The 15,418-nt window shown below is 43.7% G+C and overlaps 1 protein-coding gene across 2 annotated transcripts; it reads right to left on the minus strand.

Moving 5' to 3' along the window:
- Nucleotides 1-10,080: 10,080 nt before the first annotated feature.
- LOC125526932 (uncharacterized) lies at nucleotides 10,081-14,353 on the minus strand. 2 transcript variants are annotated; one of them, XM_087535180.1, is made up of 4 exons: nucleotides 13,976-14,353; nucleotides 12,763-13,046; nucleotides 11,701-11,921; nucleotides 10,081-10,835 (listed from the first exon to the last, which is right to left on the minus strand). In XM_087535180.1, exons 1-4 carry the CDS (start codon nucleotides 14,044-14,046, stop codon nucleotides 10,260-10,262), a joined length of 1,152 nt encoding a protein of 383 aa, XP_087391306.1. In that variant the 5' UTR covers nucleotides 14,047-14,353; the 3' UTR covers nucleotides 10,081-10,259. The 2 variants fall into 2 exon arrangements, with proteins under 2 accessions (XP_087391306.1, XP_087391305.1); XM_087535179.1 differs by lacking the exon at nucleotides 13,976-14,353 and adding an exon at nucleotides 13,326-13,791.
- Nucleotides 14,354-15,418: the final 1,065 nt, after the last annotated feature.

Consider the following 15,418-nt stretch of genomic DNA (forward strand, 5'->3'; position numbering starts at 1 on the left):
TGTGCCTGCCCGACTTCTGGCCGGTCCGGTTGCACCAAGGCTCGAGGCCGATGGGGGCATCGACCAGGCGCTGGCGGCGGGTGCTCGGTGCATGGCTGGGTACTATGCCCCCTGCATCAGTACGACTTTCCCGTCATGGATCCGCCGCTGCAGCCTCCGACCCCAGCGGTTGTTGAAGCAGAAGCCGGCGCGCCGCTGCAGCCTCCGACCCCAGCGGTTGTTGAAGCAGAAGCCGGCGCGCCGCTCCAGAGGTTGCCGACGGTCGCGCGTGTCCCGGGCGACGCTGCCGCGCTGCCGCGACTGCCGTCCCCGACTCCGTCGAACGGCCACTCCGGCCGCTCCGGCTCACGGAGCCCCGCGGCACTCGGGCTCGCGAACGGCATCGCGTCCGGCCCCCTCGCCCTCGTGCTGCGCCCGCCCGCGCCCGTCCGCGCCGAGGCCTCGCCCTCGCGCGCTGCGCCCGCCTGCGCCTCGCCGTGGCCGCGCCGCTTTAAGGCCTGCATCTCACCAGTGAGGATTCTCCAATGGTGACGCCCGCGAGAGCGACCACATGGCGCTGTTCCCCACCCCGCGGATTCGTCGGCGCGGTCCGCGGTGGCCAACATCGTGGTGTCCCTCCGGCATGGCTCGAACCATCCAGGCGGTGGTTCTGTGAAGCAAATGGGAAGCAAATCGATTGATGTGTGCCCACGTAGGTAATCACGATGGAGAACCTTATCTCTTCGATTCTTTACACTAAGGTCCCTGCAGTTACTAGAATTAGCAAAACAGGCTGATTCAGTGGTCCAGGCTAATATTTGCACATCATCCTTCAATTTCGGGGGTTTCGCAAATTGGTCCTGTTAACAGTGCTATTTACTAGCGTTGATCTGTTTTGACCCTGTTATTTCCAGTATTTGTCTTAAATACGGTGTTTCTGTAGAGTACCTTGTATTCCAGAACGTGATGTAATATATTTCCATGTTTCTTACATGTTGAGATTCATTACATCTATTATTTGCAATTGAGATTTGTTTTTATCTCTTGCAAAGATAAATTTAGTTCCTCTGGAGTACTGATTTGCAATTGAGATTTTTCTTCTCTCGCAAAACAATCTCATTGTGATTGAGATTAATTTTCTCTCGCAAAATATTAATTCACTTTGTTGAATTATCTTGCAACTTGATACAACATCATCTCATTTAATTTGAGGTCTATACAATTCAAGTTTTTCACTTGAGGATCAAGTTTGCAACATCATTATTATCCACTACATTAGTAGTGTATATCTGTAGTGTACCTTGTACTTCAGAATAAACTATGATGTAATATATTTTCATGTTATTCTACATGTTGAAATTACTTACATCTACTATTTGCAATTGAGATTTTCAATTTCTTGCAAAATAAAAATCAATTCATCTTATTGAGCCTTTTTGGCTTAATACGAGCAAGAATTGATAGGCAAAATTCTTAGTGATCTCTTCAAATTGATGTATTGGGATCACAAGGTAGTGTGTAGATCTACTGCTCTGTAGATTATCACCACTACTTTGTAAGCCAACATTTCGTCATATTTGACATTATGATTGCTCAACATTATGATCTCCCTTGCATTTTATTAGGTTATGACATGAGGTACTAGAAGTATGTACTGATTTCATCAGGTTATACTCTCTAGTGCTGAGAGGTGGACCCCAAAATTTATTTTGGGAAGTATCTACAAGGTGTCATGCTTGACGATTTGAAGTTCACACTAATGGTTTCAAGCTAACTCCTTGAAATATCCATTAATTTTGCAAATTCATTACAACACTAACCATGATGGTCTTTAATTTACTGATAGTAAATTAATTATCTCTGGTAACCGATGGCTAGAGAATTTGAGGCATTCGTCCTCAATGGCCACCACTGCCCTATCCGGGCCATGGATATCATGATCGCTCTTGTGTCCCGTGGGATAATGTGTGGAATCCTGGATTTACCTCTGGTCAGGATCACACCGCTAACAGAGAAATGGTGTCTTATATATCATAAGGCATTAGATTCAGATCTCGTCATCTGATTATTTTGTATCAGCAATTCCTGGGATACAATGAACCTCAAGGGCAAAGGTTTGAATCTTACTTCAACCTTCAATCCGACATCACCAGTTGTGACGGGACCCTATGGGCACAGAGAATGTGATGGTTGAATATGCCTCAACCGACATGTTTGGACTATGAATAGTCTTTCAATCTCCTGAGTGGTCAATATAATTAATGTCCAATTACGATGTTGTAACAACAACATAAGTATTGTTGTCATCATATATTGTATATCACAATATGTTATATCAGCACTTTGATACAAATTCATTTGTATGTATTCTATATATCCGACAGTGATTTTCTTGAGAATCTTCATGTCTATATATATATATATTTCTACGGGAGTCAATCCAATTAAAAATGATATGTGCCTTGTGGACATATGCACCACAAACTCTATACTCAGGGAAGTCCAATGTTTCCACTCTCATTCAGAGAAAGGAGATATTTTAAAATCGGTAGATGTGATGAGGTATTTGTTGGATCAACTCAAGTCATATTTACTACCCCTGTGGGTACTCAAGTAACGTCGGGATGCTTCATTGCTTCCCAAGTTTAACTCGTACCCTACTAAGCTATAGATATATTCATCAAAATGGTTTCCATAGCGAAACTTATGCTGACAAGAAAGAGAAATAACTTTTCTTTACCATATGCAACAGATATGGCAATCACATTCTCTATGTATCATCTGGATTGTACTACATATACGACACAACCCATAGCACATGTTGCGTACAAGATAGTTTTCCAGAGTGTCTTGTACATGAAAAACTTGGCATACTCGCCTTGGTCATCGAGACATCGGGTTGAAACCGAAACTATCAGCAATTCCAATAGTTTATGATTATTATGATGCTAAATTCTAATAGCATTTGGATTTTATGTGCACTACAAGTGACACAGGGAAGCTAATTTTAAGGCCCACACACCTTATAGTCTACGCTGAACCACTCAATAAATCTGTTGCTCTCTCCACAGTACCGGAGAATGGCGTTTTAGTCATCTTGCCCATGAGGCACGGTTCGCAAGTACCAAGTGATTCATAATCAAGTGATTCCAAAAGTCCATCAGTATGGAGTTTCTTCATGCGCTTTATACCGATATGACCTAAACGGCAGTGCCACAAATAAGTTGCACTATCATTATCAACTCTGCATCTTTTGGCTTCAACATTATGAATATGTGTATCACTACTATCGAGATTCATCAAAAATAGACCACTCTTCAAAGGTGCATGACCATAAAATATATTACTCATATAAATAGAACAACCATTATTCTCTGATTTAAATGAATAACCGTCTCGCATCAAACAAGATCCAGATATAATGTTCATGCTCAACGCTGGCACCAAATAACAATTATTTAGGTCTAATACTAATCCCGAAGGTAGATGTAGAGGTAGCGTGCCGACCGCGATCACATCGACTTTGGAACCATTTCCCACGTGCATCGTCACCTCGTCCTTTGCCAGTGTTCGCTTAATCCGTAGTCCCTGTTTTGAGTTGCAAATATTAGCAACAGAACCAGTATCAAATACCCAGGTGCTACTGCGAGCTCTAGTAAGGTACACATCAATAACATGTATATCACATATACCTTTGTTCACCTTGCCATCCTTCTTATCCGCCAAATACTTGGGGCAGTTCCGCTTCCAGTGACCAGTCTGCTTGCAGTAGAAGCACTCAGTTTCAGGCTTAGGTCCAGACTTGGGTTTCTTCTCTTGAGCAGCAACATGCTTGCTGTTCTTCTTGAAGTTCCCCTTCTTCTTCCCTTTGCCCTTTTTCTTGAAACTAGTGGTCTTGTTGACCATCAACACTTGATGCTCCTTTTTTGATTTCTACCTCCGTGGCTTTCAGCATTGCGAAGAGCTCGGGAATAGTCTTATTCATCCCTTGCATATTATAGTTCATCACGAAGCTCTTGTAGCTTGGTGGTAGTGATTGGAGAATTCTGTCAATGACGCAATCATCTGGAAGATTAACTCCCAATTGAATCAAGTGATTATTATACCCAGACATTTTGAGTATATGCTCACTGACAGAACTGTTCTCCTCCATCTTGCAGCTATAGAACTTATTGGAGACTTCATATCTCTCAATCCGGGCATTTGCTTGAAATATTAACTTCAACTCCTGGAACATCTCATATGCTCCATGACGTTCAAAACGTCGTTGAAGTCCCGATTCTAAGCCGTAAAGCATGGCACACTGAACTATCGAGTAGTCGTCAGCTTTGCTCTGCCAGACGTTCATAACATCTGGTGTTGCTCCAGCAGCAGGCCTGGCACCCAGCGGTGCTTCCAGGACGTAATTCTTCTGTGCAGCAATGAGGATAATCCTCAAGTTACGGACCCAGTCCGTGTAATTGCTACCATCATCTTTCAACTTTGCTTTCTCAAGGAACGCATTAAAATTCAACGGAACAACAGCACGGGCCATCTATCTACAATCAACATAAACAAGCAAGATACTATCAGGGACTAAGTTCATGATAAATTTAAGTTCAATTAATCATATTACTTAAGAACTCCCACTTAGATAGACATCCCTCTAATCTTCTAAGTGATCACATGATCCAAATCAACTAAACCATAACCGATCATCACGTGAAATGGATTAGTCTTCAATGGTGAACATCATTATGTTGATCATATCTACTATATGATTCACGCTCGACCTTTCGGTCTCCGTGTTCCGAGGCCATATCTGCATATGCTAGGCTCGTCAAGTATAACCCGAGTATTCTGCGTGTGCAAAAACTGGCTTGCACCCGTTGTAGATGGACGTAGAGCTTATCACACCCGATCATCACGTGGTGTCTGGGCACGACGAACTTTGGCAACGGTGCATACTCAGGGAGAACACTTCTTGATAATTTAGTGAGAGATCATCTTATAATGCTACCGCCAATCAAAGCAAGATAAGATGCATAAACGATAAACATCACATGCAATCAATATAAGTGATATGATATGGCCATCATCATCTTCTGCCTGTGATCTCCATCTCCGAAGCACCATCATGATCACCATCGTCACCGGCGCGACACCTTGATCTCCATCGTAATCTTATGCTTCCACGACTACCGCTACCGCTTAGTGATAAATTAAAGCATTACATCGCGATTGCATTGCATACAATAAAGCGACAACCATATGGCTCTTGCCAGTTGCCGATAACTCGGTTACAAAACATGATCATCTCATACAATAAAATTTAGCATCATGTCTTGACCATATCACATCACAACATGCCCTGCAAAAACAAGTTAGACGTCCTCTACTTTGTTGTTGCAAGTTTTACGTGGCTGCTACGGGCTTAAGCAAGAACCAATCTCACCTACGCATCAAAACCACAACGATAGTTTGTCAAGTTGATGCCGTTTTAACCTTCGCAAGGACCGGGCGTAGCCACACTCGGTTCAACTAAAGTTGGAGAGACTGTCGCCCGCAAGCCACCTATGTGCAAAGCACGTCGGGAGAACCGGTCTCGCGTAAGCGTACGCGTAATGTCGGTCCGGGTCGCCTCGTCCAACAATACCGCCGAACCAAAGTATGACATGCTGGTAGGCAGTATGACTTATATCGCCCACAACTCACTTGTGTTTTACTCGTGCAAATAACATCAAACCATAAAACCTAGGCTCGGATGCCACTGTTGGGGAACGTAGTAATTTCAAAAAAATTCCTACGCACACGCAAGATCATGGTGATGCATAGCAACGAGAGGGGAGAGTATGATCTACGTACCCTTGTAGATCAACAACGGAAGCGTTGACACAACATAGAGGAAGTAGTCGTACGTCTTCTCGATCCGACCGATCCAAGCACCGTTACTCCGGCACCTCCGAGTTCTTAGCACACGTACAGCTCGATGACGCTCCCCGGGCTCCGATCCAGCAAAGCTTCGGGGATGAGTTCCGTCAGCACAACGGCGTGGTGACGATGATGATGTTCTACCGACGCAGGGCTTCGCCTAAGCACTACAACGATATGATCGAGGTGGAATATGGTGGCAGGGGGCACCGCACACGGCTAAGGAACGATCACGTGGATCAACTTGTGTGTTATAGGGTGCCCCCTACCTCCGTATATAAAGCATCCAAGGGGGGGTGCGGCCGGCCTAGAGGAGGGCACAGGAGGAGTCCTACTCCTACCGGGAGTAGGACTCCCCTCCCCGTTCCTTGTCCAACTAGGAGAGGTGGAGGGAGAGAAGGAAAGGGGGGCGCCGTCCCTCCCTCCTTGTCCAATTCGGACTAGGGGGGAGGGGGCGCGCGGCCTGCCCTGGCAGCCCCTTCCTCTTCTCCACATTAGGCCCATAAGGCCCATTAACCCCCCGGGGGGTTCCGGTAACCCCCCGGTGCTCCGGTTTTATCCGAAACTTCCCCGGAATGCTTCCGGTGTCCGAATATAGTCATCCAATATATCAATCTTTATGTCTCGACCATTTCGAGACTCCTCGTCATGTCCGTGATCACATCCGGGACTCCGAACTAACTTCGGTACATCAAAATGCATAAACTCATAATAACTGTCATCGTAACTTTAAGCGTGCGGACCCTACGGTTCGAGAACAATGTAGACATGACTGAGACAAATCTCCGGTCAATAACCAACAGCGGGACCTGGATGCCCATATTGGCTCCTACATATTCTACGAAGATCTTTATCGGTCAGACCGCATAACAACATACGTTGTTCCCTTTGTCATCGGTATGTTACTTGCCCGAGATTCGATCGTCGGTATCCAATACCTAGTTCAATCTCGTTCCCGGCAAGTCTCTTTGCTCGTTCTGTAATACATCATCCCGCAACTAGCTCATTAGTTGCAATGCTTGCAAGGCTTATGTGATGTGTATTACCGAGAGGGCCCAGAGATACCTCTCCGACAATCAGAGTGACAAATCCTAATCTCGAAATACGTCAACCCAACATGTACCTTTGGAGACACCTGTAGAGCACCTTTATAATCACCCAGTTACGTTGTGACGTTTGGTAGCACACAAAGTGTTCCTCCGGCACACGGGAGTTACATAATCTCATAGTCATAGGAACATGTATAAGTCATGAAGAAAGCAATAGCAACATACTAAACGATCGGGTGCTAAGCTAATGGAATGGGTCATGTCAATCAGATCATTCAACTAATGATGTGATCCCATTTAATCAAATGATAACTCTTTGTCCATGGTTAGGAAACATAACCATCTTTGATTAACGAGCTAGTCAAGTAGAGGCATACTAGTGACACTCTGTTTGTCTATGTATTCACACATGTATCATGTTTCCGGTTAATACAATTCTAGCATGAATAATAAACCTTTATCATGATATAAGGAAATAAATAATAACTTTATTATTGCCTCTAGGGCATATTTCCTTCAGTTAATATATAACACCAATAGGTTTTGGGCCGAGTTATGAAAATGTTTTTCCAGTGTATTTTCTGCTATATTATGAAAATATAAATTATTTATGCACTATTCAAATGAGAAATATGAGCCCAAATTTATGTTGAAAGTTACTTTAATGATGAGAGATTTTTATAATGTTTTTCCGTGGGTTATAATGGGCCTAATTATGGTATCAATCATTTTATTTATCTTTAGTGCTTTCTAAGTTGTTTCAGTTCCTTTTATGTTTATGCATTGAAAATAAATCTAGTATGATGCTAAAATCATGTTTGAATTTTTTGAATACGGTTGAACCAATTGGAAATTGCATTGAAAATTCATGTGGCATTAATGTTAAATGTGATTTCATGGCAATTTTTAATGATGATCACCTTTTAGCATCATTTTAATGTGAAAATTCATCTTGTAAAATGATATATTCACCATTATTACTCACTCACTAAATTTTCCAAAAAATATTATTTGGAAAATTTAGTTTACTGTGTTGTTTATGTTGATGTCATCATTATCAACAAGCACATGCCACCTAAGGAAATGTTGATTTTCGTGTGGTTTGGTTTTCCACACCCCACCATGCGGCACAATATGTTTGGCCTGCATGCCTAACGGGCAAAATTGATGTTTTCTGATGGTGCATTTTATCTTATTGAATGCACTGCACAACTAGAATGGCGTTGATGAAATTATGGTCGATTCTCTAAACTAGCTCGCTCCAGAATAAGTATAATTGAGCGTGCTCAAAATAAGTGCCTCAACTTTATTATAACTTTGTACTAACGTTAGTACAAAGTATAGGCACTTATTTTAGGACGGAGGGAGTATAAACTAGCTACAGTTGGTAAGTTCTTTGTCAAGTGATTAGAGATAAGGTTATGAGGCGAATATTCTTTTCCCTGGTTAAAAGTTCATCAAAAAGGGAGCTGACCTCGACACAAGAAGCCGGTCCATAAAAGTTACAGTCTCGAATGTAAGCAGTCCAATACTGAACAAACACTTGTTTTAGAAACGGCGCGACAAGTCGCGCAACCGCTTCTAGTAAGTACACTACCCTTCAACTGTCCAAAATATCAACCAGACTGTAGCCAATCTGTTGAAAATGGAACACAAAATTTGACGACGAAATCCACGTGACTTTTACAACCCCTGCGACCTTTCTGTGTTCCATCCAAACTCAAACATGTGAGAGAAAAACAAGAAGCAAGCAAAAGATGCTCCGCAATTGCTTACCGAAAGTTGTTATACAACTATTGCAGCAGATAAAAAATCTCTTAATTTTATTAAACAAAGGTCAGCTGTACAAAGCATGCCAACAATGTAATCTGCAGAAACTAGTATTCTTGTAGTGTTATATGGGATCAAACCTGAATTTTGTTCACATGTTATTCGGAAGATTTACAACATGTGCTAAACCAAATATACTCCGGGTGCGCAGCAAAATGCAGCAAGTCGCCTGCATTTTCATTTTCTGAGTAAACATGGGTGCATTAGCATCGCCATATTCAAAATGATAGGTGCTAATGAAAATGACTGAAACTTATAGGCCGAGTGTCCGGGCGCATCAGCATCACCATGTTCAGAATTCAACCTTTGTGAAAACAAAAATTCATTTTCTGCTGATGGACTCAAACTTTCAGGAGAGTTTCATCCAAGACACCACATCTGTGCCAACACCAGATGCTTCATGTAAGACTAAGAGAAATGCAGGTGGCAACGTTGAAGTAGTGTCCATTGTCGAACACATTACAGACTAATGTCACTGCACCACTGATCAAACAGTTTCGGAATATTAGAACCGTGATGCCAACGCAAATAGGTTTCTTATTATACTGTCTGGAGAACAAACCAAGTTTAGCTAGTAGAAACACAACAACTGCTTGGTTTTCTTGAACCCATATCTCAGTGGAAGGAACTGGGTTCTAATGTGCCGCAGTCATACCCAAAATATACAATACTTGTGCCCTGTTTTAGGGCAACCCAAAACAAAATTCAGCAACTTTTGGTTTTTGGGCAACTGTTTTGGCCGAAGAGGGACTTCATCAAATTCATACTGACACAGATTTTGTTAGATCTGGTATAGGAGGCACTGCGGTGGCTGTATGCATGGACTCTTCTGGGAATTACTTGCGATCATGTACGCTAGTAATTCATGGCATGAGAGAAGTTTCAACTCTAGAGGTATCGCTTGCAGGGAAGCTCTATCTTTGGCGGATGATCTTCTACTTCACAATTTTCTAGTGGCTACTGATTCTAAGCAGGTGGCTAATGATATCAACATGGGCTGCACTGGTATTCATGGTCTGATTGTAGCTGAGATTAAGTTAAGGACAACCAAATTTAATTGTAGTTTTTGTTTCTGAGAGTCAGGCCTTGAATAGAGAAGCCCATTTACTAGCCAAGCTTTTTGATTCTTTAGATTGTGGTAGACATGTCTGGTTGGCACAGCCTCATGATCACATTTATTTTCCCAGTTTTGTGAACTATGAATAACAAAGTTTGGTGGTTCTTAAAAAATGAAGTTGCTGGAGCCGTTTTTTGCCCTCCAAGTAGTCAAAAAGCGACTGAGATGCTCTGACTGAGCACGAACAACACTATGTACAGATACCAGAACCAGTGTACCCCAAATGGCTAGGATTGTCAGGTAATAGTACTGAAACATGTTAACCAGAAACATGTAAAGATACCCTAAACAGTTCAACAGTGTCCACGTACAACTCACTCTAGACTGTTGACCGGGTCTTGGCCCATTCCTCAGACACAACTTTTTGACAAACTTTATTCAAGCCCTACAATAAGCCTGGTACGCAGAGTCGACCAAGTCACCTTCACTGAGATCAACCCAAAATCAGTCTTTATCTCTCGAGTATCAAGTCCATGCGTGTCTGCCTGGAAGGAACAACATCGTTCCGCTGAACCAGATGGCCCCAAGGCCGCCTTGAACTTCAAAACCAGAGTGGAACCATCCACTACAGCAACCACAGACCTCTTTAAATGACGTGACTCGCCAACTGTACCATTGAAGAGCCGAATTCCTTCGTTATAACCACCGATAAAACAGCGCAAGCGCAGATGAAAACTGCTCTGCACTTCTGACACGGCAACTTCAATATTCGCCATGACTGCGTCATCAACACGTGCTATGGTTAAGTCAACCGCACCACACTCGCCTTGGATGCGATTTTTCAATGCACGATTCCATGGGCCCACGTCGTCTATGTCTGTTACACCATCAATCAGCTGGTAATCATCCCTTTCTTCCTCACCTACCTTGATCCTCATGTCATATTCCACTAGAATACTGGAAATCAAATCTATCCCTCGCTTAGGGCCAGCCATGTCGATGAGAGAACCCTACAAATTTGTTACTGTTTAGTAGCTCTCCATATGGAAGTAAGAAACAACTAAAGCTTTATACTACCTCTGTTTCTAAATGTAAGACGTTTTGGCAATTCAAAAATTGAACTACCAAAACACATCTTACATTTAGGAACAGAGGGTGTACTTCTCTAAGCTGTTTTACTTGCAACATTAATTTTGTGATACTTTACAATTGCTGACCAACATCTTTGCCACATATCAAACTGACTGGTTACATAGTGTCCACCAGTGTTTGGGAGGGGGGGAAATTGGCCCTCGGTATTTATTTGACATTGTTCAGATCCCAATTTTTACATAAGCATGTCGAAATGAGAAGAGAAAACAAAATGACTTAATAGTGATGCAATGATTCATGCTGGTGTGTTAAGTAGCAACTAAGAGCCCGAACTATTCTGTTTGATTTTGTTTGGAATACATGATATACTCACTCAGTTCCATATTTTATAAGTTTCTCATAGTAAATCACCTTTCCACAATATAAACTTGGTGTGATGGTGGCCTAAACAATCCAAACTACCATTCTGCTAGGTCTGTACAGATAAATCACAAGACTTGAGAGTGCTTGCTGTTCCATACATACACTAGGTTTGGCCTTACAATGTGAAATGAATAGATTTGACATAAGTCAGGTATTTGACCCCCCCCCCCATACTGTATAAATCATTTCCTCAGATGGTTTCGCCCACACTGCAACATCCACCTAATGTGAGAACTTCCCCAGTGGGTACTTAAAACCATATGGAATGCTTCAAGGGGACAAATACATTGTTTTATACTTGAGGGGGTTATTAAGTAGACTTATTGCTTGAAATAATCGTAGGTAAGTATGGATTCGCACCTGCTTCACAATGATGGGATCATCCCTGCTTATATTGACAATATAATTACGCAATGTATCCAGATAATCCCGCACTGCTATGTATCCATACAACTCTACTGGGCCAAGATCCAGAGTAAGTTCAGCCAACTTTAATGAGAAAATTTGTAACACGCGATTAGGTTGATGCCGAATGCATTCTCCATTGCGGATGTCACAATCTGTGGGATCTGGTAGCCGAGCTTCATAAAAAAAGTAAAGAAATAAGTTAAATTGTAATGGAAAACAATACAGGAAAAAAATAGTCGTCATACAAAAAGTAAGCGTGTCACTAGAGGATTCCATGGCCCTATTGGAAGTTTCCTTTTCATCCAAATGAAAATTATCGATGTTCTTTCTACTATGAATTTCACTCCATCAAAGGTTTTTGTTTTAGGAAACCCAAAGAAAAGCAGGTAACATTTCATCATGTCAGCAAGTAAAGGTCCATTTCACCCTCCCAGATTATTTCATAACCCCCTAAACTTATTTATTTGTTATGTCTACCCCAAGAATTACTAAAACAAGTCAATTCAGCCCTTGATGAAAATATTCTATTGTTTCACTTTCTAGAAGTCTTATTGTAAGTTAGTTTTTTTATTTTGATGGTAGATAACATCAGTCTGTATAATAAAAAATCATAATTTTCGATCCTGCATACTTGGGAGCAACTAAACCTACTTCAATGCTCATGGTACAAAAATATGTGCTAAAAATGCGGTTTATGAACATATTTCTGTACGGTACATGGTGACAACAAAAAGGATAAAAACCAGTCATGTGGCGAACCGGGGTGGGTTGGTGGAGGCCCAGGATAACCAAACTAAGGTAATGCAGGAATCTGAAGAATTTCCTCCCCTACTTTTGCAAAACCTAACAAATGCAACTCCTGAATGCCAATGCATCTACATTTAACTTGTAAAATTAAGGAAAGTAAAGAAAAAAAGCCAGATGATTTCAACAGAGAACACATCAGTTGACACTATAGCTTGAAAAAGGTGCTTGTAACAAATTGAAATAGGTAAAGAGAGATTATTTACTTACTCTCACTACAGTCATCAACATTATACATCCTTTTCCACGAATGAGTGTTCCTGTATAAAGAACCATCACGGTGTGTGCTTTTTGGAAGAAATCCCAGGTCAAGAATATCATCTTCTTCGGCATCGCTTGCTACCAATGCGCTCCTTCTATTGGTTGCACTCCTCCCGTTTTCATCACAACCAGAGATGTCCACAATATTCGAAGATGCATCATGTTTGCCGGCTATAGTATTCATATCTTGCAAGGTTGTCCCACTGGTCATGCTCCGAGATCCAGGTGGAAATCTATCACCAAAGAGAATAAAGAGCAAATCTGAGCACCCGACAGAAAATTCAATTCTTTTTCGGTTCCCCTTTCATTTTCGTCGGATTAACTATAAGACCCCACACCCCCTGCCTTATTTACAAAAATCAACACATAAGGATAATTAAAAGGGATTTTTCTCGAATACGCTCGGATAATTAAAAGGGGTAAAAAAACACAGTTGGTCAGAATCCAGATCCAAAACTATAATAATAAGAAACTAAAGGCGAAAATTTTGGCATCAGATGATGAGAGCATACCGGGAAACACGACGGACAGGTAGATCTGGAACCATCATGAGAGGGAAACTTCGCCGTGCAAGCGGTGGTGGCGACCAGTAAGGCGGGGCAGAGGCCATGAAAGAGAGGAGAGGTCGCGAGGTAGAGGAGAGGCGGCGCAGTGGGTCATGAGAGATGGCGACGCCAGGTCGCCGGAGGAGACGAAAAATCTGACGGAGGATTGGCATCTGAGCGCGCGGCGGCGGCAGAGGTGGGGTGTGCCGGTGTGGAGAATGGGGAGAGGAAAGGGCTGAACGCACGGGGCCGGTCTTCTTTACTCTCTTATATCAGAATAGCACACATCTGCCCGTGCGTTTTGTTAAGAATAATTAACCCGTCATTAATTATGGGATAATCCCCACTCTTCCCGCACGGGCAGTTCCAACCGATGGAGCAGTTTTCTCCCTAGAGCGTTGCAACCTTTGGAGCCAACCTTTCAGGAATAGTCGCCCCCTTTGAGACGCCTGTTGAGATTGTATATAAACTCATATCATCTATCAATAAAGGGTCACTTGATTCTCTACCGCTTGTCTCTTGATTACATTTAACACGTTATTAGCACGCTCTTCGGCGAGAGCAATTCCGACGAGAAGACAAGGAGAACAGGGAAAAGGTGAGAAACGGAACCATACCTCGAGTTCCGATGTCCCTGTTTCTTCGCCTTCTTCGCGCCGATGGCCGTGGCCGCTGCTTCCAGCATCATGTGCGCGACCTCCGCCGTTTCCGGCGTGGAGGTTGGAACCAGCGCCGCCAGGACCTCCGTCACAACCACCGGAACGGCGTGGAGCCGTCGAACCAGCCCGTGCAGCCATCTGCGCCTCTGCAGCCCGATGTGCCCGCCCGACTTCTGGCCGGTCCGGTTGCACCAAGGCTCGAGGCCGATGGGGGCATCGACCAGGCGCTGGCGGCGGGTGCTCGGTGCATGGCTGGGTACTATGCCCCCTGCATCAGTACGACTTTCCCGTCATGGATCCGCCGCTGCAGCCTCCGACCCCAGCGGTTGTTGAAGCAGAAGCCGGCGCGCCGCTGCAGCCTCCGACCCTAGCGGTTGTTGAAGCAGAAGCCGGCGCGCCGCTCCAGAGGTTGCCGACGGTCGCGCGTGTCCCGGGAGACGCTGCCGCGCTGCCGCGCCTGCCGTCCCCAACTCCGTCGAACGGCCACTCCGGCCGCTCCGGCTCACGGAGCCCCGCGGCACTCGGGCTCGCGAACGGCATCGCGTCCGGCCCCCTCGCCCTCGTGCTGCGCCCGCCCGCGCCCGTCCGCGCCGAGGCCTCGCCCTCGCGCGCTGCGCCCGCCTGCACCTCGCCGTGGCCGCGCCGCTTTAAGGCCTGCATCTCACCAGTGAGGATTCTCCAATGGTGACGCCCGCGAGAGCGACCACATGGCGCTGTTCCCCACCCCGCGGATTCGTCGGCGCGGTCCGCGGTGGCCAACATCGTGGTGTCCCTCCGGCATGGCTCGAACCATCCAGGCGGTGGTTCTGTGAAGCAAATGGGAAGCAAATCGATTGATGTGTGCCCACGTAGGTAATCACGATGGAGAACCTTATCTCTTCGTCTCTTTACACTAAGGTCCCTGCAGTTACTAGAATTAGCAAAACAGGCTGATTCAGTGGTCCAGGCTAATATTTGCACATCATCCTTCAATTTCGGGGGTTTCGCAAATTGGTCCTGTTAACAGTGCTATTTACTAGCGTTGATCTGTTTTGACCCTGTTATTTCCAGTATTTGTCTTAAATACGGTGTTTCTGTAGAGTACCTTGTATTCCAGAACGTGATGTAATATATTTCCATGTTTCTTACATGTTGAGATTCATTACATCTATTATTTGCAATTGAGATTTGTTTTTATCTCTTGCAAAGATAAATTTAGTTCCTCTGGAGTACTGATTTGCAATTGAGATTTTTCTTCTCTCGCAAAACAATCTCATTGTGATTGAGATTAATTTTCTCTCGCAAAATATTAATTCACTTTGTTGAATTATCTTGCAACTTGATACAACATCATCTCATTTAATTTGAGGTCTATACAATTCAAGTTTTTCACTTGAGGATCAAGTTTGCAACATCATTATT

Source organism: Triticum urartu, chromosome 7A (genome assembly GCF_056163025.1).
Source record: "Triticum urartu cultivar PI428250 chromosome 7A, HENAU_Tu73, whole genome shotgun sequence".
Classification (NCBI taxonomy): Eukaryota; Viridiplantae; Streptophyta; class Magnoliopsida; order Poales; family Poaceae; genus Triticum; species Triticum urartu.

What these genes read in the sequence shown, in the direction of transcription:
- LOC125526932 (XM_087535179.1), bottom strand. Translation starts at nt 13,531, where the DNA reads ATGCCAATCCTCCGTCAGATTTTTCGTCTCCTCCGGCGACCTGGCGTC. An exon ending in CCTGTCCGTCGTGTTTCCCG is followed by an intron (nt 13,047 to 13,325) that starts GTATGCTCTCAT and finishes CTTTGGTGATAG; the next exon opens with ATTTCCACCTGGATCTCGGA. An exon ending in ATCCCATCATTGTGAAGCAG is followed by an intron (nt 10,836 to 11,700) that starts GTGCGAATCCAT and finishes ACAAATTTGTAG; the next exon opens with GGTTCTCTCATCGACATGGC.